General features: G+C 41.6%; 1 protein-coding gene across 1 annotated transcript in view; it reads right to left on the bottom strand.

The window, feature by feature from the left end:
* Positions 1 to 1,475: 1,475 nt before the first annotated feature.
* The window catches only part of LOC124279291 (leucine-rich repeat serine/threonine-protein kinase 2-like), a 63,130-nt gene continuing 37,024 nt past the window's right edge, over positions 1,476 to 27,581 (bottom strand). The window contains exons 22-46 of the mRNA XM_046715106.1: positions 27,117 to 27,245; positions 26,487 to 26,648; positions 25,552 to 25,640; positions 25,041 to 25,141; positions 24,020 to 24,120; positions 23,582 to 23,653; positions 21,612 to 21,697; positions 20,298 to 20,425; positions 19,756 to 19,862; positions 19,064 to 19,137; positions 18,159 to 18,222; positions 17,449 to 17,514; positions 16,193 to 16,363; positions 15,787 to 15,885; positions 15,352 to 15,582; positions 14,431 to 14,535; positions 13,951 to 14,052; positions 12,805 to 12,939; positions 12,049 to 12,221; positions 8,901 to 8,976; positions 8,237 to 8,409; positions 7,300 to 7,440; positions 6,617 to 6,795; positions 3,475 to 3,549; positions 1,476 to 2,151 (exon numbers count right to left, since the gene is read on the bottom strand). Coding sequence (XP_046571062.1) covers positions 2,018 to 2,151; positions 3,475 to 3,549; positions 6,617 to 6,795; positions 7,300 to 7,440; positions 8,237 to 8,409; positions 8,901 to 8,976; positions 12,049 to 12,221; positions 12,805 to 12,939; positions 13,951 to 14,052; positions 14,431 to 14,535; positions 15,352 to 15,582; positions 15,787 to 15,885; positions 16,193 to 16,363; positions 17,449 to 17,514; positions 18,159 to 18,222; positions 19,064 to 19,137; positions 19,756 to 19,862; positions 20,298 to 20,425; positions 21,612 to 21,697; positions 23,582 to 23,653; positions 24,020 to 24,120; positions 25,041 to 25,141; positions 25,552 to 25,640; positions 26,487 to 26,648; positions 27,117 to 27,245 — 2,973 coding nt within the window. The 3' untranslated portion in view covers positions 1,476 to 2,017. The remainder of the gene's footprint in view (positions 2,152 to 3,474; positions 3,550 to 6,616; positions 6,796 to 7,299; positions 7,441 to 8,236; positions 8,410 to 8,900; positions 8,977 to 12,048; positions 12,222 to 12,804; positions 12,940 to 13,950; positions 14,053 to 14,430; positions 14,536 to 15,351; positions 15,583 to 15,786; positions 15,886 to 16,192; positions 16,364 to 17,448; positions 17,515 to 18,158; positions 18,223 to 19,063; positions 19,138 to 19,755; positions 19,863 to 20,297; positions 20,426 to 21,611; positions 21,698 to 23,581; positions 23,654 to 24,019; positions 24,121 to 25,040; positions 25,142 to 25,551; positions 25,641 to 26,486; positions 26,649 to 27,116; positions 27,246 to 27,581) is intronic.

Genomic DNA, 27,581 nt, shown 5'->3' with positions numbered 1-27,581 from the left:
ATTATTATGTGTACCGGTATATATCATGGTGAAATCTTGATGAATACATAAAGTTTACATCCATTGTGAACAAAATGGTTTCTGACAGTAAATGAGAGAAGTGTTCAGATGATTACAAGGTCTAGTTGGGTCTCTCCACATCAGATTCAGAATAGAGGACATATTTGTCAGGATAGTAGTATAAATCTCAAGGATTAGAACAGGAGCTATCACATTTGTCTGGATATAAGGTAAGAATATCATCACATGTATCACATGATCAGCAACAGTAATAATCACCAGAATCGAACAGATCTGGATTATTACGCTTATCTCAAATTATTCTTCAATTATTGGGATAATGAACATTTCTTCTTGTAATTACTTTCTCTGATTTCATGTAATCTGGTAACAATAATTAGTTGTGTTGCAGGGGTGGAAATAACTTTAAAATTGCTAGTGTACTCCGGTACAGTGGCACATGTAAAATCACTTGCCCTGATAATTGTTCCACTATACCAGCTGTTTTCTTGTTGATTTTTTAAAATAAACAACATAATTAATATTGGAAAGTCAACTGGACACCGGTACAGTGTAATATACAAATTTGCTTGCCCGACAGAAAAAAACACTGGACTCGGGCGTCGGGCAATTTTCCCTGTGTTAACAACTCCTTAGTTTTTCATGATGATTCCTATTGGCCCATTCTATCCTCATTAAATTAGTTTACAAGGAACAGAATTTATAATCAAGGAGAAGTTATGAAGTGTGAAAAAATAGAAGATTAATGTCATTTTGCATTGAAATGATGGGAAATAGTTAAAGGAATATATTGAGGTAATGGCATATATTGGGAAGTGACTGTCTCCCAAGTGTCTGATTGTAGGTATCAGCCTTCGTTGTTTATCACTGACTAAACTATCTGGTTCGTCATTAGACTGATAACTTAGGTACATTAGAAGTACATACTCACACTGTTAAAACAATTAGAGATGTTTACGGTTTAAAAGCAGCTTAATGCAACGCTTCCCTGTTTTGTATGAAAAATGGATTTAAAAAAAAAAATGCTTGAAATGCTTCATGTTCTGATGATTGTATAAAGTCAAGTGATCTGAGTTTCGGAAACGCAGGAACTAATACTTAATTGCACATCCAAGCAAGACAGAGGCTGTCACAATTATATTGGTAACAAACTATGAAGTGCTTCATTCAAAAAGCGATGACCTAAGGATTTTTACAGTAATTCCAAACTATACTTGATTCATTAAAAGAATGATGAATGCTTTTCCAGTTATTCCAAACTATATCTTAAATTCAAAAGAAAAATTAACTGTTTTTCAAGTAAATCCAATATATATATATGATACATACACATATTTGCTTCATTAAAAGAATAATGATATGTTTTCCACAGTATATTAAAAAATCCTTGAACAAGAACAGACATGATATTTATAATATGTCGGTGGAACACACTTTCTCAGGAAATAATCTTGTTTTCGTCTTCAATGTTTTCACTCACTGAAAAGAGTCAAAGGGTGAGTTTGGTCAGCATGCTTTGAACAGTATGTCCGTTATTAAAGAGCATGTCACTTGAACATAAAACATATCAGGGCAAATCTGGGATTGAAACCAACAATTAAAGTCACCTTTGCCCACTGAGCCAACCATGCCCCATTCACTTGTTGAAGGATATATACACAGCCTTATATAGTTCAGTACTAATATCATATTTCTTGTGACTGTTCACTTGGACCTATACTGGTATTGGCACCGTGGTAAAATATTAGTCTATTCATCACTGACTTTGATGCACACTTGGACCTATACTGGTATTGGCACCGTGGTAAAATATTAGTCTATTCATCACTGACTTTGATGCACACTTGGACCTATATTGGTATTGGCACAGTGGTAAAATATTAGTCTATTCATCACTGATCTTGATGCACAGTGTCTTAGGTATCAGTGTATCACAGTTCCTGGAAATAAATATCTGATTCTACGAGTCCACATCTCCATTTAGAAGCAGCAAGGTCTACAAGAATTGCGTCCTTCTTTCTTTCTTCATGTTGTTCTCCAGCTCTTGTCTTTTCTTCCGGTCGTCTTCAAACAGCCGCACGATCTGCGGGAACTCTGCATCCCAGACTGCGATACATCCGTATTGACCATCTGGGATATACAGAACATGGTGAGGAATCATTCAGCAGTTCCATGTCACTCCTCTCTCTAAACAAACTTCCAAAGCCCAAGATAGAATAAAATGAGCGTTTACCATTTGATTGAGATATATACAAAGTTTCATGAAGAAATAGCGAGAGTTTTAATAACTGACCAAGAAACACAACCAGAACCACACAAGTCTTTGTCCAGCATGTATCCATATAGATTCACAAGAAACATAAACATTTAAAGTCCTCACTGCCAATGGCACCAGTTTACCATCTGGGTGCCGTTGTACAATGCGATCTTAGGGCTATGGTGACCGTAACTCCCATCTTAGGGCTAAGGTGACCGTACTAAGGTGACTCCCATACCCTAACATAGACTTAAGATAGTCTTAGTACTAAGGTGACCGTAACTGCCATACCTTAACATAGGCTTAAGGTAGTCTTAGTACTAAGGTGACCATAACTCCCATACCCTAACATAGACTTAAGGTAGTCTTAGTGCTAAGGTGACCGTAACTCCCATACCCTAACATAGACTTAAGATAGTCTTAGTACTAAGGTGACCGTAACTCCCATACCCTAACATAGACTTAAGGTAGTCTTAGTACTAAGGTGACCGTAACTCCCATACCCTAACATAGACTTTAAGATAGTCTTAGTACTAAGGTGACCGTAACTCCCATACCTTAACATAGACTTAAGGTAGTCTTTACGCTAAGCTTGTTTTGTACAATGGCACCTTGGTTGAATACTGAAGTTTCTCCAGCAGTTTGACCACAGTCCAAGCTCAAACCTAATCAAACGTTCTTCCATTATGTGCACAACAAACAAAAATTCCCCGTTCACAACCTTATGTGAGAAAGTTCATAAAGAAACGGCAAACGGGTTGTTAGTTCTGCTATGTAAAATAGGATGTGCAGTCAGACCAAAATACTAATAGCTAATATCTTCCTGCACCATATGGGGGAGTAGGGGTTTGGAAATGTAATTCCTGAAGAGTTAGTGAGTGAGTTTAGTTTTACACTGCTTTTAGCAATATTCCTGCAATATAAATCACAGCAGGGGACACCAGAAATGGGCTTCACACATTGAACCCATGTTGGGAATCGAAACCCGGGTCTTCAGCATTATAAGTGAACGCTTTAACCACAAGGCTACCCCACCGCCCCTAATTCCTGAAGGGCAGAAGGCACAGTTTAGCCCTAGTTTACAAGCTTTGCTCTGGACATGGAACATATATGTTTTGTGTGATTCAGTTTACAATCAGCATCCCTCGTAATCCCAACCATACGTTCACACTCTTCCATCTCAACTCAGCTCTAACCTTTCTTAACTTCAGCCTCAGGTCTGTGTCGAAATCCAAGTCCTCCACTCAGGACAACTGAGCATGGCTGATATGCTGAAACAAGAATTGACCCATGTTAGTAATTTAAACATTCAAAGAAACACATGTAAGGGGCAAGAAGTCACCAATAATTAGGGCTGTGTGTTGCCAAATAAATTGTACTGCAATATATTGCGATTCAGGTACCCGTATTGCGATACGTATTGTGATATATTGGGAACTTAATTGTTTGACAGTAGGTGACACTAATTGTGCATGTCAATCCTATTTTCTACATTACAAGTCCCTAAACATAAATGTTACGGTTCTGATAATAGTAATCCCATATTAGGTTGCATAATCAGTTATTCTTTTGACCATTTTATACAACTTATAGTATTACACTATAGCATGCCGTTTTGTCATTGAATAACCAAGGAAAACATTTGGTGTGAATGAAGGTCTGTGTAGATATTAATTTAAACCATAACGATAATGACAAAACTTCATATATGTTCTTTTCCCAATATACCGGTTCTCAGGAAAAATACTGCAATACATATCATTTGAAAAGCAACACCCAGCAGAAAATGGGTACCCGGTGGTCATGTGACCATAACCTTCTAGTGCCTCACAGGCAGCTTGGGTTATCCGGGGTAATAATGAACTGTCTGTTTGTATGTGCTTCAGGCATGCACTTGGTGTATGGGATTTAGCTCTATAGAGGTACAAATTATTATTTTTATTATTATCCATTGATTAAATTTCCATACTATTACAATAAATACCTGGTTCAAAAGACAAAACGCTAATAACAGACATCCAATCAAATTACAAATGTCTTTCATGAACGAAACCAGGAAACCTGAGAAGATTCAAACCAACTTTCACATGCCTTCACAAACACAACTGGAATCTCCTCTGAAAAAGACTTCACCCATCTTGATACTACTGTTTTAACCAAACACAATATCATAACAGTCTCTTGATTCCATCAAACAGATCAGGGGTTTGGTCATATAAGGCAGTAATTTTGTAACAGTACCATGCCAAACTTGAGACAGAGGAGCTGTTTTGATTGGCTGTTGATTTCAAGGTTAACTAGTAATAAGAGACATGGAGCTCGTTGGATCACCTCTGAGGTGATAAACATGTCCAGGGTATGCATCATAACAACAGAATGGCATTACCATATGCTGTCTAATGAAGGACAGGGCACCAAGGCCTCAAAACAACAGAATGGCATTACCATACGCTGTCTAATGAAGGACAGGGCACCAAGGGCTATAAACAACAGAATGGCATTACCATACGCTGTCTAATGAAGGACAGGGCACCAAGGGCTATAAACATGTCCAGGGTACGCATCATAACAACAGAATGGCATACCATACTGTCTAATGAAGGACAGACCATGGCATTAACCATACAGAATGTCATTAATGTCTAATGAAGGACAGGGCACCAAGGGCTATAAACAACAGAATGGCATTACCATGGCAGGTCTAATGATGCATCATAACAACAGAATGGCATTACCATACTGTCTAATGAAGGACAGGGCACCAAGGACTAGGGCACCACAGGCCTCAAAACAACAGAATGGCATTACCATACGCTGTCTAATGAAGACAGGACAAGGGCACCATGGGGGTATAAAACAACAGAATGGCATTACCATACGCTGTCTAATGAAGGACAGGGCACCAAGGGCTATAAACATGTCCAGGGTATGCATCATAACAACAGAATGGCATTACCATACTGTCTAATGAAGGACAGGGCACCAAGGGCTATAAACATGTCCAGGGTATGCATCATAATAACAGAATGGCATTACCATATGCTGTCTAATGAAGGACAGGGCACCAAGGGCTATAAACAACAGAATGGCATTACCATACGCTGTCTAATGAAGGACAGGGCACCAAGGGCTATAAACATGTCCAGGGTATGCATCATAACAACAGAATGGCATTACCATACGCTGTCTAATGAAGGACAGGGCACCAAGGGCTATAAACAACAGAATGGCATTACCATACGCTGTCTAATGAAGGACAGGGCACCAAGGGCTATAAACATGTCCAGGGTATGCATCATAACAACAGAATGGCATTACCATACGCTGTCTAATGAAGGACAGGGCACCAAGGGCTATAAACAACAGAATGGCATTACCATACACTGTCTAATGAAGGACAGGGCACCAAGGGGTATAAACAGGTCCAGGGTATGCATCATAACAACAGAATGGCATTACCATACGCTGTCTAATGAAGGACAGGGCACCAAGGGCTATAAACAACAGAATGGCATTACCATACACTGTCTAATGAAGGACAGGGCACCAAGGGGTATAAACAGGTCCAGGGTATGCATCATAACAACAGAATGGCATTACCATACACTGTCTAATGAAGGACAGGGCACCAAGGGCTATAAACAACAGAATGGCATTACCATACACTGTCTAATGAAGGACAGGGCACCAAGGGCTATAAACAACAGAATGGCATTACCATGGCATTGTCTAATGAAGGAAGGACAGGGCACCAAGGGCTATAAACAAGGGTATGCATCATAATAACAGAATGGCATTACCATACGCTGTCTAATGAAGGACAGGGCACCAAGGGCTATAAACAACAACAGAATGTCCATACGTTGTCTAATGAAGGACAGGGCACCAAGGGCTATAAACAGATCCAGGGTATGCATCATAACAACAGAATGGCATTACCATACGCTGTCTAATGAAGGACAGGGCACCAAGGGCTATTAAACCGATGAGTAGAAACAAACCCAGGTCTTCAATGTGCCGAGGAAACACTGTAAGAACTACTATCCCTCATCTGAAGGTCGACCTCTATTACCCCACATCTGAAGGTCGACCTGTACTACCCCTCATCTGAAGGTTGACCTCTATTACCCCTCATCTGAAGGTCGACCTCTATTACCCCTCATCTGAAGGTCGACCTCTATTACCCCTCATCTGACAGTCGACCTCTATTACCCCTCATCTGAAGGTTGACCTCTATTACCCCTCATCTGAAGGTCGACCTCTATTACCCCTCATCTGAAGGTCGATCTCTACTACCCCTCATCTACAGGTCGACCACAGAGGGAAGTATTCACCTACCTATAGACTTGATTGCCATCAGTGATCTAATCGACGCCGTGTGCCGGGCGGTCTGCATGATCGGCGCCAGGGACACTGCATCCACCACCACCACGTGACCTCCACCAGTTCCTACCCACAATGCCCGGCTGTCTTGTAGGTACAGTATGGATGTGATTCTGGCTTCATCTGTTGAAATTCTGATTGGGAGAAATAATGGTGTTAACTGCAATGGTGGTGTAACATAGAACCAGTTTAGATTCTGTGGGGACCAAGGTGGCCCCCTCAGATGCAGTAACATGCTGTGTTGGTTCCAATAGCCAGGCAAGAGGTGAGGTGAGGTGAAATTCGGTTTTACGTCGTGCTTGAGAATATTTCGCTCATATGACAACGTGCATGCGTGTGTATGTGTATGTGCGGCTGCTTGTACTAGCCCAGACTGAAGCTGGTTTTATAGTGCTAGCTCACTGAGATACCATGCCGCAGTGAAGCATGAATACCCCACTCAGACACATTATACTGACTCCGAGCCGACCAGTCCTTGTTGTACCCATTAATGCCGAGCGCCAGGCAGGGACCAACAAGTACCATATTTTAACGTCTTTTGGTATGACGCGGTCGGGGATCGAACCCGCGACCTTCCGCTTCTCCACGGAGGCGGTCACCAGGCAAGAACACTCTGATCATGAGATTCAAGACCTCACCTGAATGTGTCCGCGATGTTGCAACAGCCCCTCTGTCTCTCCTTGTTCTGGTCCCACACCTCCAGCATGGCAGACCGACGCCGAGACAGAAAGATGTGACGTCCTACTGCCATAGTACAGATGGGGGACCTCACTTTGCCACTGGAACATAGAACAGACTGTGTTACCGAAACAACTGCAGGTAGGACCTAATATCTCAGTGCATGAGTGAACTATTGAACGAGTGTGTGCGTGAGAGAGTGTGTGCGTTAGTGTGTGAGTGAGTGACATAGGAGTTTTTACAACTCAAAAGAAGTTAAGAACCATGTAAGTGAGTTAAAATTTCTGAACTAGCCATGTTTGTAGGGATTTGCAACTTTTAAAAGGAAATGTTTACATCTGAGACAGCTTTTGCAAGATAGCCTGCAATATGAACAGAGGTCGAGAGCGAAAAACCTGTGGTTGATAGTAGTGAGTGAGTGAGTAAGGTTTCACGATGCTTTTAGCAATATTCTAGCTATATGGTACCAGACAGTCCAGTGATCAACAACATGAGCATCGATCTACGCAACTGGGATGCGATGACATGTGTCAACCAAGTAAACAAGCTTGACTACCCGATCCTGTTACACGCTTCTTACGACAAGCATGGGTTGCTGAAGACCAATTCTAACATGGGTCTTCATGGGTATGTTTGTACTAGGTGAGCTACAGCTAGGTAATCTCAAACAGCACCCATTGTGCCCTCCTAGTCCCAAGTACTGTCATATTCTGTGCATCTACTCCACTAGGCTCTGAAGCTCACCCTAATTGTTTTGGCACATTATGCTTGATCAGTTTTGTTTTGGACGTTGTTGTGCCACACTAAACAATATCACAACTACATGATGGCTGTAAATACTCCAGTCTGGACCAGACAACCCTGTGACCGATGGTAAACGCAACCGATAACACAGACCTGCTTTTAACTGTATCAAAATCCTTTTCTATCCCAAGACCGTTCCTGGAGCTGATGAAAATGACGACCTTGGTGCCACAGGAAGCTATGATCCTCTTGTCGACCTGCACGAGACATCGCACCGGTTCGTGTGACTTGCCCAGGTTCATCCCAAGTAGGGTGCTGTCTGGCTCCTGGGGGATGTAGCCAGTGATGAGTGAGTGAGTGAATTGGGTTACATATACATTAAACTCAAAGTTGGCTATCAAAGTTTGGTATTTAAAATAACTCCTGACCCATTCTTTTAAGAACACACTGGGTGGGTGGGTGCACAGTTCATTTCGTTTCACAAGAGTTTCAATGATCATTTAATAAACTTTCAACCCACCCACCCCTCCCCTGATCTGCCTATGCATACTTACATCAGGTAAATTTAATAATAACGTTTTGATTGTGAATTCAGTGATGTAACTGTGGCACATGCTATTCTCACTTAGATTGACCTTTACAGTGACCTTGACCTCATAAACAGGTCACTGTCAATTTATTTCAACCATGGTCTGATTTTTAGATGTCATGTACCAAGCGTCATCTACCTACAGCAATAATTTGAGATGGTGTTATGTGAAAATAATTTCGGACATCCTATACATTTGGTGCTGCTTAAAACTCATAATGTTTTCACCTCCAGAATCTCTGAGACAGGACAGAATTTGATCCCTCCATTGGCTAAACCTGCAAGCACCAGATTGTCCCCTCTCCTGTAACACATGCCAACAAATGTTAGTACTGAAATCAAGGTTATCCCAGCTACAAAACCATACATCATCTTCACTAGTTCAACCCACCAACTGAATCCACAGCTGAATCCCACATCCACTCAACCCTCCATCAACTCAACCTGCCATCAACTCAAGCTCCATCAGCTAAAACATAAATCCACTCACCATCTTCTCAACCCTCAATCCACTCACCAACCATCAACTCAACCCTCAATCCACTCATCTTCCATCAACTCACCTCTCAATCAACTAAACCCATCATCATCCACTCAACAACCATCAATTCAACCCTCAATCCACTCACCTTCCATCAACTCACCTCTCCATCAACTAAACCCTAAATTCACTCACCAACCATCAACTCAACCCACCATCAATCCACTCCTTCCATCAACGAACTCTCACCTCAACAACTCATCACCACTCATCAACTCAACCTCTCCATCAACTAACTCAACCTCTCATCCACTCATCAACTCAACCCTCAATCAACTCCCCTTCCATCAACTCACCTCTCAATCCATTCAATCAACTAAACCCTAAATTCACTTACCAATCCTCATCAACTCAATCCATCAATCAACTCCCTTCCATCAACTCACCTCTCAATCCATTCACCTTCCATCAACTCACCTCTCACCATCAACTAAATCCTCAATCCACTCACCAACCATCAACTCAACCCCCTCAATCCACTCCCCTCAATCCACTAAACCCATCATCAATCCACTCACCTTCCATCAACTCACCTCTCAATCAACTAAACCCTAAATCCACTCACCAACCATCAACTCAACCCTCAATCAACTCCCCTTCCATCAACTCACCTCTCAATCCACTCACCTTACATCAACTCACCTCTCAATTAACTAAACCCTCAATCCACTCACCAACCATCAACTCAACCCTCAATCCACTCACCTTCCAACTAAACCTCACTCACCAACTCACCAACCCTCAATCAACTTTCCATCAACTCACCTCTCAATCAACTAAACCCTCAATCCTCACCAACCATCAACTCAACCCTCAATCCACTCACCTTCCATCAACTCACCTCTCAATCAACTAAACCCTCAATCCACTCACCAACCATCAACTCAACCCTCAATCCACTCACCTTCCATCAACTCACCAACCAATCAACTCAACCCTCAATCCACTCATCTTCCATCAACTCACCTCCAATCAACTCAATCCACTCACTAAATCAACTCAACCTCTCAATCCATTCACTCATCAACCAAACCATCAACTCAACCCTCTATCCACTCATCTTCCATCAACTCACCTCTCAATCAACTAAACACATCATCATCCACTCAACAACCATCAATTCAACTCAATCAACTCCTCAATCCACTCACCTTCCATCAACTCACCTCTCCATCAACTAAACAACCATCAATCCACCACTCACCAACATCAACCATCAACTCACCCTCAATCCACTCACCTTCCATCAACTCACCTCTCTCATCAACTAAACCCATCATCATCCACTCACCAACCATCAACTCAACCCTCAATCCACTCACCTTCCATCAACTCACCTCTCAATCAACTAAACACATCATCATCCACTCAACAACCATCAACTCAACCCTCAATCCACTCACCTTCCATCAACTCACCTCTCAATCAACTAAACCCATCATCCATCCACTCAACAACCATCAACTCAACCCTCAATCCACTCACCTTCCATCAACTCACCTCTCATCAACTAAACCCATCATCATCCACTCACCAACCATCAACTCAACCCTCAATCCACTCACCTTCCATCAACTCACCTCTCAATCAACTAAACACATCATCCACTCACCAACCATCAACTCAACCCTCAATCCACTCACCTTCCATCAACTCCACCTCTCCATCAACTAAACCCATCATCATCCACTCACCAACCATCAACTCAACCCTCAATCCACTCACCTTCCATCAACTCACCTCTCAACCATCAACTCAACCCATCATCATCCACTCACCAACCATCAACTCAACCCTCAATCCACTCACACCTTCCATCAGCTCACCTCTCAATCAACTAAACCCATCATCATCCACTCATCAACAACCATCAACTCAACCCTCAATCCACTCACCTTCCATCAACTCACCTCTCAATCAACTAAAACACATCATCCACTCAACCAACCATCAACTCAACCCTCAATCCACTCACCTTCCATCAACTCACCTCTCAATCAACTAAACCCATCATCCATCCAACTCAACCTCAATCCATCAACTTCAAACCCTCAATCCACTAAACACCATCCACTCATCAACTCAACCTCACCTCCATCAACTCAAACTCAATCAACTAAACATCCACCACTCACAACCATCAACTCAACCCTCAATCCACTCACCTTCCATCAACTCACCTCTCAATCAACTAAACCCATCATCATCCACTCAACAACCATCAACTCAACCCTCAATCAACTCACCTTCCATCAACTCACCTCTCAATCAACTAAACCCATCGCCATCCTCTCAACAACCATCAACTCAACTCAATCAACTCCCCTTCCATCAACTCATCTCTCCATCAACTAAATTCTCAATCCACTCACCATCTTCTCAACCCTCAATCCACTCACCTTCCATCAACTCACCTCTCAATCAACTAAACACATCATCCACTCACCAACCATCAACTCAACCCTCAATCCACTCACCTTCCATCAACTCACCTCTCCATCAACTAAACCCATCGCCATCCACTCACCAACCATCAACTCAACCCTCAATCCACTCACCTTCCATCAACTCACCTCTCAATCAACTAAACACATCATCCACTCACCAACCATCAACTCAACCCTCAATCCACTCACCTTCCATCAACTCACCTCTCAATCAACTAAACACATCGCCATCCACTCAACAACAATCAACTCAACCCTCAATCAACTCACCTTCCATCAACTCACCTCTCCATCAACTAAACCCACCATCCACTTTTCAACCATCAATAAACTCTTCAACCATGACCCCATCCGACCCATCTACTCCACGTTCTATGCCAGGACCCACCTTTTGATGAGGAGTAGTGAGAGGACAGAGTCCGGCAGCCTCCTGGTGGAATGTTTCAGATCACAATCCTTAGCATTGAACACCCAAATCAAGCCAGTCTGTGTGCCCAGCAGCACGTGGTCCTCGTCTATAGGAAGGATGCACAGGATTCTACCCTCACGCATCACCCTGCCCTGAAGAGACGAAGCAGTCAATGACAGCTAGATTCCTGGTGTTAGGATCAAGAGGAATCTTCTATACACTAACATTCCAAAAGGCACAACTAATTGTCTCTTTCAGTGCCCCCTGGCACACTGAAACAAGAGTCATCAGAAGATGACAAAGCCCCCTGGGCCTCACAAATTTGAAAGAACAAATCATCTGACAGTTACTTAAAGTCCAGCATGATTATCTTTTTACTGTCCGAATTGTTTCCATGGACTTGGTTGACACAGATTATGTCCTAACTGTATAGATTGAAACGTCAAATTCCTGAGTTTCACAAGTCATTGGCACCTTTTCTGTAAAAAATTTCCAAGTGGGATATTTTTATTTTTGGCTAGTACAGGTACACAAATATAGTCAAACTACACTGTCTAAGCTTAAGGTGAAGTGAAAGTGAAAGTGAAAGCTTGGTCACTATACTATGCTTGGTAATACTTATTCAGTAATCAATTTGTGGTTGTGTCCAATTCGCTAACTCCAAGTATTTACACAGGTCCTTTCAGCTTCAACACCACACTGCATGACTATGGTTTGTCAAGCCTCGCTACTTACACTGTAGTCTATAGACTTGCGGCTTAGCTTGCCCCTGCTGTCGTCGTGGTAGTCGAGTAGGTTGAGCCAGCTCAGTTGCATGTAGTCACTGTCACCGCTGGCAACCCACAGACGAACATTGTCCTCACCCAGTACCTGAGAAAGTATTAACATAATTCAAAGATAAACTCAGGATATTTCAGAAACTCGGATGGCAATAACAAAATTCACCAATTTTATCCAAGTTTATATGACTATTCTTTCTTCTGGTGTTACAAAGGCAAGACCGACTCTGTTATTTGTTGTTATTTCTTATTTGAAATTAAAGTCAGACGAACATTTCTTCGGGGTCAGCCATGTTTATCTTTACTACCACCCATTACAAGCTTTCTGATTGGCTCCTCTGGTGCAGCCCGTACTCAGTCTAACAGACACACTGTTCATATAACTGAATCCCAACTGTATTTAAGGTCTTGTGACACCCATTAAAGATTCATGTTTCACGGCACACTCAGCAATATTCCAGCTATATGTTGGTCATCCATAAATAATCAAGTCTGGACCAGACAATCCAATGATATGCGTTATGAGCATAGATGTACTCGGTCACATTCGACCAAGACTCGGACCACCCAAACCATTTGGTTGCCTCTTATGACTCTTAGGGATCAGTATTTAATTATGTAGTCTATCAAGGAGGATCAGAGCTCATGATACTGATTACTGGATTGTTTCGACCACAAGCAATTAGTTACAGTTCCATTATATCACATTCTTAAGAAAGTTGTGTGAGTGACAACTGCTACAAGTGGCATGCCTACCCTTTTCACAAATATTTGCTTTTACATCAATTATTTTCAGTGATAAATTTTCTTTGCATCACTATGGAATCTAGAGTGTAATCAAGACATATTTCTGGCTTTACATTTTGAACTATTTGACTTCCATTATGGTGAAAGGCAAGAATGGTATGTATGTCAACTTCTTTATTTTGAAGAACACGATGTTTCAGAGAATATTCTTACGCCTTCATCGGGTGAATGAAAAGTACATGTGAATCAACAACAGTGAGAAGACAAGTTTTGAATTACCAAATTGTCTATTTGTCTTGTATTATAATGGTGTGTCAGTTTTACTGATTGCGTGTGTATGTTGCGTGGAACTGACCTGATGAGCCATACACTCCACCGTGGTGCCCACAGACACCGGTATGACATCCTTCAGACAGAACAGCTCCGCCGACGCCAACCTCTCCACCAGATCACTGGACTACAACATCACAACCTCGTCAATCAAGGGTAACCCTTTGCTTGGTGTTAACTATTTTGTTCAAATGAACAATAGTCAAAACCTGTTCCTCAAGCAAGTGAATGAGATGGAATTAGTGCTGCTTCGAACAGTCTTCCAGCGTCAGCATAATGGGAGAAGAAATCCCATGTGATACAGGTTATAGGTGTTTACCCCTTTGGTGAAACCCAAGTGAATGGGTTTGGTGTTGACAAACATCGAAACTGGGATTTATATCCATAATTATAGGTTTCTTTCATACAGCCGAATACACCTGCACAGCGTACATAAATAATCTTATATTTCCAATTGCTTCTCTGTACACTGTACACTCTATTGCTAGTTGCCATGGAAACTGACCGTGGGTCTATGGTCTGGGATCTGCTGCAAGCACTGTGTAATGACATCCTGCATGTCTGGCCATGGTGCCTGACCTCTCTGAGTGATAGCTTGGACGGGTCGGTTCTGATGGACAGAGTAAAACACAGTAAAACAAGGTTATAGCAAACACAGACATAGTGAGTGAGTGAGTTTAGTTTTACGCCGCTCTCAGCAATATTCCAGCTATATGGCGGTGGTCTGTAAATAATCGAGTCTGGACCAGACAATCCAGTGATCAACAGCATGAGTATCGATCTGCGCAGTTGGGAACCGATGACATGTGTCAACCAAGTCAGCGAGCCTGACACCCGATCCCGTTAGTTGCCTCTTACGACAAGCATGGGTTACTGAAGATCAATATTCTAACCCGGATCTTCACGGGTACACAGGCATAATGTACTAATAGTTATACAATACTATTTAACAAATCTTACATGAATACAAAGATATCATAAAATACAATAACGACCTACTTTAAACATCATTGTGTATATACGTCAACGTAACGGGCTAGCATTGTGAAACCAGCGTAAGTCCAGTCTAGTAAAATCTGTCTACACCCATAACTAGACAAGTGAAATCATTTTACTGATCTTCCTTTTCACCTCACAATAAATCCTTTTTTGCTTTAACATATATTATCTTGTGAAAGTCATGAGTTGAACAAATTCTGGATCATGAATTAACATATATATATATGATCCTTGTTGGTTATCTTCCATTTCCAGGGAGGACATATTGTGTCCCATAATCAACCCTCATAATCAAGAGTCCTTATTTCAATTCAAGCCACGATAGTTGTAAAACATGTTTATGAAGCTTAATAAGTTATGTGGGTATAGATTTTATCAAAACAAGAAATTTGAGTGAATATTTCCACATTTAGCACCAAACACACACCTCAGCGACAGCCTTGTCCATCTCTGACTTGAACTCAAGCTCGTCATATGGATGTCGACCCGTCAGCAGGCAGTACAATGTGATGCCGAATGAGAAGACGTCCGCCTGGAAGGAGTAAGTCTCCCTCCGGACCACCTCGGGGGCCCTGTAGGCTGGCGTCCCCTCCTGGGCGGTCAGCCCATACAGGGTCGTGAACTGGGAGATGCCGTAGTCAGAGATCTTGGCGTTCACCTGCACACAGAACAGGAACAGTCACCCAATCTTGATGTGAAGGTTCAGGAGCTGTTTACACGCTGCAGTAAAATAGGCCACTGAATGTTGTTTTACACTGCTTTCAGCAATATTTCAGCCATGTCTTTGTGTCCTGTACATGCAAAAAGAAATGTCAAATCTTGAATGAATTATATGATAGAGTAGCATGGAACTGGTACCTACCAGGGCGCTGGGGGAGTTGCTGAAGATAAGGACATTGTCCGGCTTGAGGTCGCGGTACACCACCATCAGCAGATGGAGATACTGGAGGCCTTCAGCCACCTAGGGAGAAACCATTGTCTGGATATTTATTATGTTCAGAATCTGTGTTGATTGTGTTGTCTTGTTGGTTCAAAACACACAATACTGCTAAAAATATAAAAATCATTCAAATAAGAAACAAAAGACAAACAAGTAACAATCTCATAGACCATATTTTTTTCAAACAATCAAATTGCAGCATTCCCACCACTTTACCACATAAATACAACACAAACAGAATAGACTACCGCTATATCTATATATATCAAAATGGTTTTCTTTAAAAGTGCTGTTATCCATAGATTAGTTGAAGCATCACTGACTCTACCTGGACAGCTATTCTGTGTTGTAAGGATCTGCTTAGAGGCTTGTTGCCCTTCAACAGTGACCCCAGTGAACCAAGGGCAGCTAACTCCAGCAACACCACCCTGCTTGGGCGGAGTCCCACCGAGATCAGGGACACCACACTAGGGTGGTTCAGTCGTCTCAGGATGGTGGCCTGGAACATACATCAAGGAATGAATGAGAGAGTGAGTTGAGTTTTACACAATGTACCCGGGTTTTCAGTGCGACGAGCGGACACTTTAACCACTGAGCTACACCCATCAAGGAATGATGTGGGACTGTATAATCTTGGATATTAGCTCAGTCACTTTAATTTCTGGTAGCAATACACAATGGTAATATTGCAAATAATACTGAGCTAACCATTTAAGTGAGAGGTGCTTTTCCAAGTTCATAACATAAACTAATGATAATTAACTCATGTCAGTTTAATGTAAAAGGAAATCCCAAAGTAAAGCAAATCTCAGATATTTATCACTTTATGCCCTGGTACTGATGAAAGAGTAACGCCAGTACCAGTAACAATTTTATTTCTTGTTGCACGGATTTTTGTCTTCAGAGAACCTAAAGGCAGGAGGAAAAATAGTTTTAAAAAAAGTCACTAGTCAAAGTAATATTCCTTTTAAATGGTAAAAGTATTTTACTTTTGGCATTTTATAGGGTGTATTTGGGGTACAAAACAATCTCAAAAACACTTTCTGTGTAATTTTACATTAGAAAACATTAGAATTTTACTTTTTTAAGCAGGGAAAATTATTATTATTATTTTTTCTTATTCTTGAAAAAGTATAACCGGCGGATCCATAAAACACAAAATAAACTTGGTCTGGCCTTAGCAAAAATCCACAATATCATGGCAGATGAAACTCCCAACAGTTTAACCCACTATAGGGAATAGAATCTAGACCTTTGTCATGAAGAGCAACCACCTTAACCCATAGGCTATCCCACGACCCCTACCTCCCTTCAGGTAGATCTCCACTGAACTCTGGTCAAACTGTGGAGACACTGCCATTATAGACGACACTATAGTGTATTCCCATAATGCATTGGCGGATCCTGAGGGGGGGTTCAGGGGGTTCGGACCCCCCTTTTCAAAATGACTTAAGATCAAATTAAAGATTTTTTGCGTTGGTAGAGCCAATGGGGGGTTGAGGGGGTTCAAACCCCTGAACCCCCTCCTTTCAAAATTCCTGGATCCGCCCATGTAATGTGTAGTTCTTTACAAGAGTGACATACCTCCTGTCTCAGCATCTTGTGAGGATGGACGTCGCCAATCGCAGCAAACACTTTGGCAGCAACCACCTAAAACATCAACATATGGCATGTCAAACATTCATTTCATTATGTGAATAACATTATACATTTGTACCATTTTTGGCCAAGAAAATGACTGTTTCATGAACACTGAGTTCCAATGTTGCATTGTTATGTAACATATAGTTTCCTACAATATTCATTAGCTACAAAGCTGTTGCCTGTCATCATAAAGAAATGGACATTGACTTCAAGACAGGTCTGCATAGCTGTCAACCACTGAGAGTTCCAATGAGTGAGAAGCTGGGGGCCAGGGGGTGACACCCTGGGTGGGGGGTTGAACATTATTTATAGATAATTTTTATGTCATTTAGTGGTAGTTTATAAGGCAAAAAAAAAACACACTTAAAAACATAAACAATTAACAAATATTTCACAATTTTCTTATAATCTGGATATATCTGTCCTACAACTATGTTCTCTCAGTATAATTGCATGTTACATTGTTAAACAATTTTTTAATATATTTTTTAAATGATGCGTGAGTTTTGAGAGGTAATTGCATGACATTGAAGTAAAATGCATGAGTCTCACGCAGGATACGTGAGAGTTCACAGGTATGGTTCTGATTACTTACCTTTACTAAAATAGAATAGGGATTACGTTAACTCCCAATTAGAAATTTGATGTACCTGGTTCTTATAGATGGCTTTGAAGACAGCCCCGAAACCCCCATCACCAAGCAAGTACTCGGAACTGCAAGTAAAGATACTCGGTTTTATTAGGCCACATGTGCTGTTAATCTTGTAGATGTCACACATGGAAATAAGGATGTGCATCACTGTCTGAGCTAAAGCACACTGAAAATGTGTATTCAATTTGTGTTTGATGATTGGGTATACTGAAGCAAACATATAACGCACTGTCAGTTATGAGAGAAGGGGAGGGATGGAGGTGGGGGTGTGGGGATACAGTGTGGCAGTGAGATTTGGGCGGGGCAAGCAGCAGTATATAAAATCACAAATGACAGTTCTAATAGAAAAATATAAGTTATGAAATTGAACAATATGTACAAGAAGACTCAGGGAGGATATTAAAACATGTTACTCAAAAAAGGGAGAGGGTGCTGGCATGGTCAGCAAAGCTGATACAGTCTCAAACCAAGGGGATAAGACAAGGGCCATAACTCTGTCAGAAATATATTTCCAATAGCCTACTGGTTTTCAATATATTTAATTACTATATAATTAATGCAATATTTCATCTTCCTGTCTATAGTGGGTTTACAAAAATTTGTTTTTCTCCACTGAAATTGGGTGGATGAAACCCCAAGTTATATCCCCTTCACAAGTGACAAGGGATAACAACCTGTAACTACACGTGCTACCATTGGTATGAGGCAGGTGAGTACGATTTAGAGGCATGTAGCCATATTGTGACTAGAAATGTTATACATTTAGAATATATAGTTAGATAACACTAAATGCTGGGAGAATACAGTAAAATAAATAGATGATTACATGCTGTGTATGAAACCATACATCACTAAAACACAACTACTGCTGCAGATCCAGGATTCAGTGACCCCTCCACGTACCTCTCCTTCAGCTCCAGCTGATCACAATCCATGTGGAACTTATCTTCCAAATCTCTCAACATCACATCTGGTGCCTGGAGGGGAAACAGAGTAATGTACATTTCCCATACATCATCTACATGATTTACTAAACATAGTCATTTCTTAATCGTACATAGAACAAAATTATTTTAATACAATATATTCTTCCCAACTAATAACCACTTATTCAATATTCACGAGGTAAGACTCAATAATTTCTTATATTTGTTCAGTAAGATGATGATGAGATAGTTGGAGTTCCCTGTATTTTGATGCCAATAGCATACTGAAAATTGTTCTGGCTTAAAACTGCAAAAATCAATCCTTCCCATTTGTGGTCACCCTTAAAGGCATATTGACGTACTCTATATCTCACTGCACATGACTGGTGGTTGCATGTATATGTCAAAGTGCAGACCTCAACATAATGTTAAACATTCCCTTAAACATACACTTCTATCCTTAACTGAAAATTACTATGTAACATGTTTGTGTTTCCATGTTCTCGTTATTATGAATATGGTGGGAATTGCACTCTAAGTTTTAGTTGGAAAACAGCATCAATAACAGTGCTGCAGGCTTGAAAAGCCATGTCATGAATTTATTCAAGACTAAAGTCTGCAAGTTGCCGGTACTCGGCTGAAACCATGGTATAAATGTCAATATCTCACCAGATCTGCCAGCTGCACGTCATCTTCGTGGTACGGGCATTTGATGACATCACTCCTCTCTGACTGTCGCAGCAGATCCTCAAACACAAACTTGTACGGTTCAGGCCCTGCAGAGCACAAACAGCCATCAGCAGGTTTTAAAAATTATGTAAAATCTGTTAATTGCAAAGAATATCTTCCAGTTGCCTTGACTGTTATGATTTTGAATGTGTGTCTGTTTACATGAAATAAGACCCGTGAGGATCCAGTTTATAATTTGCCTTCAGCAACCCATGCTTGTCGTAGGAGGTGACTAACAGGATCAGGTTGTCAGACTGGCTGACTCGGTTGACACATGTCACCCCTCGTCTCCAAATTGCATAGATTGATGCTCATGCTGTTGATCACTTGATTATTAACGGACCATTGCCATACAGCTGAAATATTGCTGAGTGTGGCATTTAAAAACCCAAACCAAACCAAAGCAATACAAGAAGAAAGACAAGAACATTATCTTGTGGCAGTGGTAAAATCCTAATCCATTGATGAGCTGGAGTGTGTACCTTTACACTTAACACAGGGAACAAACTTCTCCAGGAGCTCCCGGCCAAGGATGGGGTCAATGCTGGTTAAACCGGGGTACCACTCATCTATGAGAGCATCGATATGATCAGCCAGGAAGCCCAGAAGTCTGCAACAGAGACAGCAGGAGTATTTCCCTCAGTCCCTATTGATAATACAGTGGACTCTTGAACATCGAGGAGAGTCCTATGGACATACAACTTCCGTATTATTAATATGAGCGACGTTTCAGTGTAGCTACTAACACCATCGTCATCGATTATATTAATAAAAAGAAGTTGTATATCCATAGGACTCTCCTCGTTGTTCAAAACACCAACTTTTCAATGCCACTCGAAGAAGTCACTGGACTCTTGTTTGTGGGTGCATAATTAGTTATGAACTTGTCAGCACCTACTTTAAGGTTCTAGACAAACATTGTCCTAAAATAAATATTAAAAGTGGCCATGGCAAAAGACAAATCAGGCAGCTACATGTTTTTGGTTTATTTCAAATAATCAAAAAGTAATTTTATGGCAGTGAAGAGAGATTTCAGCCTTGGCCATTTCTTCCATATCTTATTCAGCTGAGATTTCAACTTTGGATATTCCTTTCAAAATATACTCATGGAAACGAATACGGGAACACATGAAAGTACAAGTGTTCCTTTATTCTTTTCCAGGTTTCTTCACAAGGTATGTATTGCACTGTGAGTGAAATTCTGGAAATAAATAGAGGAACACTTGTACTTTCATGTGTTCCTGTATTCATTTCTATGAGTTTATATACCAGATCTGACATCAGAAGAATATATACTATTCACACTTTGCTAAAGATCAAATCATGGATTCAACAGAAAACTATGATGTGGGGTCAAATTTGGTTTAAATATCTAAGCTTATGTAAGCATGGTTCCTAGGTGTCAGTATGTCATTGCATCTTGTGGATCCGTACCTGCTATTCACAAGTGTTGTTTATTTGTCAATGACTCGTTCCATGATTTGCAAAATGGTTGAGTGGTGCCATGAAAACCATTTTCTGGTTAGTCATGTTTCAAGTACATAAGGTTAAAATAAAGTGGCTGTCTGCCTAAAAAGGGGTTATTTATCCACTTTTAAAAGGATACAATTTCATATTATAAATCTACGATTAAGTAAAGTCGTGACTTTCTGTGATCCTTATCAAAGTGTGAGTAGCATATAAAACTCAAAATGGGTTAAAGAAAACCTGATTCTTTCATATGACGATAGTTAATCTGTATTCTAATCAGTTTAGTATGACCAAGTTACGTCGTGAGTGTAGATGTGTGGACCTACTGGTAGCCATGCTGTGAGGCTGGCACTGTGATGTACAACTCCTCGCTCTCCTGCTGCTTGGTAGCATCCACCAGGAAGAAGGCACTCTGAAACAGTCAGCGAGTGGGTGAGATCATTGACGGGTGGGTGAGATCATTGATGGGTGGGTGAGATCATTGACATGGGTGTGTGCATGTGCGGGTGCTGGTGTCGGTGTATGCAGGCACAGGCGTGTGAGTGTGTGTGTGGGCGTGGGCATGGGTGAATTGCTAAACAGTGAGTGAACTGATGGATTGTGTCTGAGTTGATGGCTGTGTGGATGGGTGAGTTGATGGGTTATTGGGTAAGTTGTTGGATGGGTGTTTGGGTGAGTTGATGTATGGATGGCTGGGTGAGATGACTGGTGGTTGGGTGTGTTGATGTATGGATGGCTGGGTGAGATGACTGGTGGTTGGGTGAGTTGATGTATGGATGGCTGGGTGAGATGACTGGTGGTTGGGTGAGTTGATGTATGGATGGCTGGGTGAGATGACTGGTGGTTGGTCGAGTTGATATAAGGATGGCTGGGTGAGATGACTGGTGGTTGGGTGAGTTGATGTATGGATGGCTGGGTGAGATGACTGGTGGTTGGGTGAGTTGATGTATGGATGGCTGGGTGAGATGACTGGTGGTTGGGTGAGTTGATGTATGGATGGCTGGGTGAGATGACTGGTGGTTGGGTGAGTTGATGTATGGATGGCTGGGTGAGATGACTGGTGGTTGGGTGAGTTGATGTATGGATGGCTGGGTGAGATGACTGGTGGTTGGGTGAGTTGATGTATGGATGGCTGGGTGAGATGACTGGTGGTTGGGTGAGTTGATGTATGGATGGCTGGGTGAGATGACTGGTGGTTGGGTGAGTTGATGTATGGATGGCTGAGATGAGATGACTGGTGGTTGGGTGAGTTGATGTATGGATGGCTGGGTGAGATGACTGGTGGTTGGGTGAGTTGATGTATGGATGGCTGGGTGAGATGACTGGTGGTTGGGTGAGTTGATGTATGGAAGGCTGGGTGAGATGGCGGGTGTTTGGGCGAGTTGATGTATGGATGGCTGGGTGAGATAACTGGTGGTTGGGTGAGTTGTATGATGGAAGAGTTGATGAAAAGAACATGTGGTCTCTGGCATGCCAATGATATCCAGCTCTGTACAGACAGATTTGTAAAATACTGAGTGAGTGAGTGAGTGAGTGAGTGGTTGAGCTGGTGAGTGGATTTATTTTTGATGAATGGCGAGCTGATGAGTGGTGAGCTGTTTTTCTCAATGTAATGTTATTTTACACTTGAGTGAGAAATCAGGACCAAGAAATCCAGTGGTTGACATCATGGGCACAAATCCAAGCTGTAAAGGACTTGCAATGTCGCAGCTCCTCAGCATTACTGGAGAGCTGGGGACCTATCCTGACCCAGAATCTCATCAAGAACAATCATCAATCTTGTATGCTTCTGAATATAAAGTACCACATACCAAATAACCCATTACTAATGTTTATGTATGTTTTTAACATTGCACTGAGCAATATTCCAGATTTATGACTGTGACCAGTAAATAGTGAAGTCTGGACCAGGAAAAATAATCATTATTGTGAACATTAATCCATGTCACTGGGATGTAAGGGCACATAATCAAGTAAGTCATCCAGTAGGTAACCTTTCATCACCAGCATGGGATCTCACCCTGAGCCCACAGAACCTAACCCAGATTCCCCTGGGGTCCCCAACACTACAGCCCAATATAAGGATCAGAGTTACCTTTGACCACTTGACGAGGATCCCTGTCTCCAGCACTGAGGCTGCCTTGTCTCCTTTCATCACCAGCATGGGATCTGACCCTGACCCTAAAGCACCTAACCAGATTCCCTTGGGATCCCTGTCTCCAGCACTCTGCCTTGTCTCCTTTCAACACTGGGACTGACCCCTAACACTACTGACCGATCTTAGGATCAGGGTTACCTTTGACCACTTGACGAGGATTCCTTGTCTCCAGTACTGCATCTGAGGCTCCCTTCTAAGCTGCATCATGGTCTTGAAGATGGATGGAACAGCAATACTTCATTTGACACTAAGATTCAGTCTAACTTATATAAATATATTTGCTCAATAATTAGCATGAACATCAAAGAATTGGTTCTCAGTTACTGAATTACATGTATTGGTAAAAGTAGAAAAAATTTCACTAATATTGCAAAAGACAAACTGGAATAATTACTTCATTAATATCCATAAATATTCATATTTACCACCTAACATTTTCAAATATTTCATATGTACTTTATTTTCTTCTTCATATTTGCCTCTAATTTGTATTGATATATTTCCATCATCACATGAGCACAATTTAGAAAGTATTGGTTCAATTGATGAGACAGGCAGACATGATGTGCAACTCACCTCTGTGACGTTGCTGTTGGAGAAGACGATGAGACGTGTGATGAGACGAGACCAAAAGCCCAGCGGCGTGAACGGCATGGAGTAGATCCGGGATATCTTCTCTGGAAAACAGGACAAAAGACACAATGATATCTTCCAACAAGGAAAATATGCAACAAATGGACAAACAATAGGGTGCCTGAGGAGTCCATAGCTGCAATATCCCTGTAGTCATCCTCCAGTAACTTACAAGCTACCTTACCGTTTAATTATTGATGTACTTAGGGATAAATTTGCCAGCAATCGTAATATCACATAAAGTTATGGTGACAGGTACATTTTACTTACAGGAATTAAACATCAATGTCCATTCACAGAAATTCTGCAATTACTCGACATGAATATATGAAATGTATGCTTACAATTTAGACCAGCAATCAGGGGATCCCTGTCATATTACTACTGATACAAATACAACATCAATATTCAGCAACATTAGGGTAAGGGGCTACACATTGCCCATGTGGGGATTCATGAGGGACCAGTCATGTATCATTTGGGGAGGGGTCAGAGGAAATTAGTGGGGCCCAATAACATCACAATCTCCTTGGTAGAGTCATAAAATATAATACATATTTAGGAAGGTTAAAAATGGACATAATATATACAAAAGCAGCTTCTGTATTTTGTCTTTTCTCGCATAGCGAGGGTAGCAAAAATTTGCATTGACGAGAGTAACTACTTTCTGTACATCAGTCAGGGTGGAAATAACTTTAAAATTGCTAGTGTACTCCGGTACAGTGGCACATGTAAAATCACTTGCCCTGATCATTTTTCCACTGTACCGGCCGTTTTCTTGTTGATTGTTTAAATAAAACAACATAATTAACATTGGAAAGTCAACTGGACACCAGTACAGTGTGATATACAAATTTGCTTGCCCCCTCTCGGACGTCCATGGTTTTCCACCCTGTCAGTGCATCAAATCCCTCTCATCCATGCTTCCCTTAAATGGACGACCTGTCTCCAAGTCCCAACCTACCATGTTTGGACAAGTTAGGCATTCTGAGGGCAGGTTTCTGTTCAGGAAGGCGACAAGGGATCAGTAACTCCTCCTCGTTCCTCGGCAATGCTATTTCAAATCTGAAACAAGAAAATGAAAATATGGAAAAAGATACCTTCCTATCCACCTCAAAGTATACAAATGGATGCTCCCCTACTAAATATACATCATCTAAATTACTATATTCTGTATCATTTGCTTCAAAATTGTTCGGCCGTAAAGACTGTTCAGCAACTCATTCTTGTCATATCCTAATTGTGTAGATCGATGCTCATGATGTCAATCACTGGATTGTCTTGCCCAGACTCGACTATTTACAGGTCACCATCACATTGCTGAAAAATTGCTGAGTGCAGCATTAAACAACAAACAAATTCACAATAGCTGTAACTTGCATTGCAGAGTTATATCCCTTACTCTGACCAGGATCCACATGTGTTTGATTTCAAAGCCAAGAAATCCTGACATACTATCATGTCTTAGTACTTACTTCTCGAGGAGTCTGAGATACTGGGGTATTAGGCTGTTGGGGAATGATTCTCCTCGGAACAACAAGCTCACATCACACTTCTTCATTATCTGCAAGAAACAAAGAAATTTACATTACAAGGAAACATCTTAAGAGGATACTAGGTCAGATTAATATCCTAAACTCCTACATCCTCACAGCTCCTCCAACATCATCCAATAGGACTCTCAGTTATCACATTGATTACCAACGATCCACAGTACTCTTCATACCAACTCACATCTTATAGATCATCAACAGACTTGGTCCTGCAGTCCATGACTCAAGACTCCATGGTTCAGTATGATCTCTGCAAGGCCGAGACAAAACTAGAAACAATATGGGTTAATCCAGGTTACGAATCCATGATGCACAGGGCATAGGATCTCACCCAGAGCCCACAGAACCTGATCCAGACTTTCCCTGGGATCCCCAACGCTACTGACAAAGATAAGGATCGTGATTACCTTTGACCACTTGACCAGCCAGTGGTGGTATCAATTTGATGTTTGTACAGCTTTTCAGTACACCTGTGAAGATCTGGTTTAGAACTGGTCTTCAGCAACCCATGCTAGTCGTAAGAGGCGACTTATGGGATCGGGTGGTCAGACTCGCTGACTTGGTTGACACATGTCATTGTATGCCAATTGTGTAGATCGATGCTCATGCTGTTGATCACTGGATTGTCTGGTCCAGACTTGATTACTTACAGACTGCCACCATATAGCTGGAATATTGCTCAGGGCGGCATTAAACAACAAACCAACCAAGCAACCAACTTACCAATTACAATTCAAGGGGCAAATACTTTCAAACCCAACACAGTCATGGTTTATAATATGCACAAAGACAATCTACCTGCATCAAAATAAAAAAACAAAACCAACAAGATATAATTTCATGTAGTATTCAATTACCCCAGTCAAAGGGTCAATGAATGGATTGATCATCCTGACAGTGACCACTTGTGCCATCATCCGACACAACCAGCCAGGGTTGATGAAGTAGAAGTCTCTCAGCTGCAGCGCTGTCTCGTTGTAGTGGAGCAGGACCCCGCCCTCATGCAGGAACCTCACAGCCTGCAGCAGAAAGGGGAGATTAGTCTACTTTCTAAAATAGTCTGAAAGCCTGTTATCAGGATGGTAACCACTGAAACAGTCTGGATGAACAATCTTCTGGATTAGGTGAGTATAATAAGAAAAGTACATGCAAGATGTTACAAACATGGTATATAGATGGAATATGAAATGCTTGGTCCCTGACCTACCCACTTCCAAAGAAAGTCTGCTGAGATAAATATTCAGGCATCCTAGCTGGGTAGGTAATCAAGTACAGCTGAACATCGCTCATAGCAATATTTCAGCAACATCACAACATTGGATACCGGAAATTGTGATTCACACATAGTGCCCAATTCTGGAATCGAACCAGGGTCTTCAGTGTGACAAGCGAACATGATAACCACTAGGCTACCCCACTGTCCCCATGTTTCTTTGGCAGGACATATATATACTCCCTGGAAGCATCCCTGTAATCCCCCCTGTCACCTGCTGTAGTTCCTCCTCCTCCTGCAGGTCCAGCCCCTGGACTATCTGCGACAGCCTCCCTTGCCGGATAACTGGGTAACGTATGCTCTCCAGGTTCCGGGCCTCCTCCGACAGCAGCTCTGCTAGGCGCTGTAATCACACATGGAACACATGGAACCAGTCTTGAAACCCCCACAGAACATAAGGACACATTTGGAAACCACAAAGAACACAAGAAAACATGATCATCAATATCCCCCGCCACAGTGTTCTGTTCCTGTTTTGACAACTGTTCATTCTTCCTACGCTAGCGATACATAAGCTGTTAAATGAGAAAATCTGTTCCTATTTGGCATACCGTGCACTAAGTCAAGAAACACATGACAAGGGCCATAACTCTGTAACAAATTGTAACATGGTTTCCGTTTTCAAACTCCATCAAGGCATTCGTGTCCTGAAAACAAATACCAAATTTGTTTCCCTATC

The sequence above is a fragment of the Haliotis rubra genome, unplaced genomic scaffold (genome assembly GCF_003918875.1).
Source record: "Haliotis rubra isolate DU_JTF1 unplaced genomic scaffold, ASM391887v1 Scf1068, whole genome shotgun sequence".
Taxonomy (NCBI): Eukaryota; Metazoa; Mollusca; class Gastropoda; order Lepetellida; family Haliotidae; genus Haliotis; species Haliotis rubra.
This window is presented reverse-complemented; position numbering and strand designations above follow the sequence as displayed.